The 3,268-nt window shown below is 37.1% G+C and overlaps 1 protein-coding gene across 1 annotated transcript; it reads left to right on the top strand.

The window, feature by feature from the left end:
* The first annotated feature begins 603 nt into the window (after positions 1-603).
* LOC133041441 (mitochondrial import receptor subunit TOM5 homolog) lies at positions 604-1,129 on the top strand. Its single transcript, XM_061122085.1, has one exon. It carries the CDS (start codon positions 648-650, stop codon positions 801-803), a length of 156 nt encoding a protein of 51 aa, XP_060978068.1. The 5' UTR covers positions 604-647; the 3' UTR covers positions 804-1,129.
* Positions 1,130-3,268: the final 2,139 nt, after the last annotated feature.

The raw sequence follows: 3,268 nt of genomic DNA on the forward strand, positions 1-3,268 counted from the left end.
ATTTAGCAGGCAAAATCTTTATCACTGAGCTACAAGGAAAGCCCTAAATAATACATAAGTACATACAAATATTACTGATGGCCATTTTACTTTTCTTAAACTTACCCTGAACATTCAATAAGTAAAACTGATGTGTATAAGTTAATGTAAAATACTTTAATAATCCTATATTGAGGAAACATTTTTATTTTTAACCAGCTCATTTAATATGTTGAATATTTTGAAAAAAATAAGGTTGAGATACTGAACTCTGAATGCTCTTTCACATTTAAAAAAAAGCAAAAGTACAGAAATACTGTACAAAAATACAGAAATGCTGATAAAAATGAGTTAGCTAGTGCCAAGCAAATATGTGAAGAGCAATAGAAAATGAGAGAAGTTAAACAACATTTTATCAGACACCATATAAATACTTAGCAAGCAATAACAATGTGTAATATTCAAGGTGATAGCAGGAGCTGGTACTTAGGATAGTCTTTGATTTTCTATCAGCAGTGCTATTTTTATTATAAGATCACAGGAAAGATAGTCCACAGGTGACTTGCTGATTTTGTCTCCTCTTACTGGCAAAAAGCTTCTGTAAAGAGTCTGCCTGCAGGGAGAAGAGTCGAGAGGGTGGCAGCTGGAAGCCGTTAGCGAGAGCTGAGATGTTCCGGATCGAGGGCCTTGCGCCGAAGCTGGACCCGGAGGAGATGAAACGGAAGATGCGCGAGGATGTGATCTCCTCCATACGGAACTTCCTCATCTACGTGGCCCTGTTGCGAGTCACTCCTTTTATCTTAAAGAAATTGGACAGCATATGAAGAGTGGGTGTCACGTGTGAATGCATGGTATGAAGAACCTGGCTGCAGTTTCTTCTCCTGTCTGCAAGTGAATAGGCCCAGAAAGATGGAAGAGACTCTTCGACTGAATGGACATAAAAATTCTGCTTGTTAAGAACAATTTTGGCTCTGGTAACTGACCTTTATAGCTAAAACTTTTTGGCAAGTATGAAGAGACGTTTTACGGTTCTAGTGTTCCCTTATACCTGTGATATCAGCCTCGATGAATGTTGGTGTAATTGTACATCATGATGTCAAACTCCATTTTCTGGCAAGTATGAATTATAAGGGAATTATGTCTGCAAAAAAAAAAAAAAAAAGAGTCTGCCTGCAATGAGGGAGAACGGGGTTCAATCTCTGGGTCAGGAAAATCCCCTGGAGAAGGAAATGGCAACCCACTCCAGTACTCTTGCCTGGAAAATCCCATGGACAGAGGAGGCTGGTAGGCTACAGTCCATGGGGTTGCTAAGAGTCAGACGCGACTGAGCGACTTCACTTTCACTTTCACTGGCAAAAAGCAGTAGAACTGCGTGATGAATATGTCTTACTGCTGACTGGAGTAAACCACGTTAGGACCCTGGTTTCATCAATTGCTTAGTCCATGTCACCTTGCGTAAGTCATAAAACTCTTCTCAGTCTTAATTTTCTTGCCCATAAAATGACTGTAAAATTATTTCCTACATTAAAATTTCTGTTGAGATTGTTCCAATAAAGCATTTAGACCACCCTCTGAAATGCAGTAACCATCTTTTAAATATTACCTGTGATTATTATATCCAGGCCACCTTGGGCTGTTTCTATCAAGGTACAGTGATAATATCAGTGAGTCTTAACAATACACAACTAGGAAGAAGAAAATGTCGACTGAAATGTGATTTTTTCATGTCAGACAAAATTATATTTTGTCAGGAAACATATAAAATAGTACATATCTGGGGCTTCCCTGGTGGTTCAGATGTGGTGCAATGCAGGAGACCCAGGTTCAATCTCTGGGTCAGGAAGATCTCCTGGAGAAGGAAATGGCAACCCACTCCAGTATTCTTGCCTGAGAAAACCCATGGACAGAGAAGCCTGGTGAGCTTACAGTCTACGGGGCCACAGAGAGTCAGACACAACTAAGTGACTAACACACAGTACATATCTGATAATAAAATTTCGACTATAAAATATTTTAAAAGTGAAAGAAAGGTACACAAGCTAAGGATCAGCATTCTTAGGGATGTTATAAGGTAAAGTAAATGATCTAACTGTTGAAGCATATGGATTAAGGTCCTCCTATTACCACTCCTATCAAGCCAAATTCTATCTTTCAAGGCCCACCTCCAGTGGCACACATCAAGATCATTTCTGCCCATCAGCACTCTGCCACAATAATTATGTTAACACTTTCTTATGTTTATAACAGTTCACTGAAAACTCAGTGCAAGGCAGGAGAGTTTACAGAAATCCCTCACAAAGCACTTAGCCTTCACTGTCGATTGTATTGCAGCAGTCATCTAAAGCCTGAGCACAAGATCTGAGAGATGAGCTTTCAAAGGCTCCCCGGAGGTTGAGATCTGATCATCAAGACAGCAAGGGAACTCCATGGCACCAAAAGCTACCTGGTGAGCAATAAAGCATAAAGAGATATCTTGATTCAGGTGATTAGATTCCAAGCCCTGTTAAAAGGAAACTATAGAAAGAAGACCAATACAGAGTGAAAAAATAGAGTTGGATATAGATATCAATGTAGGAAAAGGAGTACAAATAAATATTGATTGAGACATAGACATATGATATCTGATCACAAAACAGTAAAGAATTAATTCTGCATAAAATTATTTCACAGATATTTTTCATGAATACAAACCTATCAATATGCTCCCTCAAAAATAAAGTTTACAGGAAAGAAATAAACACTATATGAACATCATAAAGATATGTTCTTTTCGTATGTTATCTCATGTAATCCCAAAAAAACTGAGCTGAATATATTAATCCCATTTTATATTTAATAATACAAAAAATAAATAAATAAAGAAGGAAGTCATTTGTTTAAGGCCACGAAGCTTCCAGCAACAAAGGTGATACACACACCAGGTCAGTTTGAGTTTCCAATGTGAAATTGACTCTCCAAAAGAAAGATTTTAGGAAAATTTGCAGAACTTTTTTCAGGATGTTGATATATACATCCCCTTACAATATCATGGTACAATCTTGGGAATTAGCTACTCAAAATACTTTTATTTCCTAGACCATATTATTGCAAACTTTTAGGGATTTACAACTCCTGAGCTCCTTACTACGTATTCAGAACAATTTTTAGTTTAATTTCAACATAATGGGAAAAAAAAAACTAAAAGCAAAGGAAGTCTTAAACTGCTGAATGTTGGAATTTGAATACATTCAACAGAGAGACAAAAGTATTAATATTATATCAAAGATAAAATATTGGATATTAGATGCTA

Source organism: Dama dama, chromosome 3 (genome assembly GCF_033118175.1).
Source record: "Dama dama isolate Ldn47 chromosome 3, ASM3311817v1, whole genome shotgun sequence".
NCBI classification, from domain to species: domain Eukaryota; kingdom Metazoa; phylum Chordata; class Mammalia; order Artiodactyla; family Cervidae; genus Dama; species Dama dama.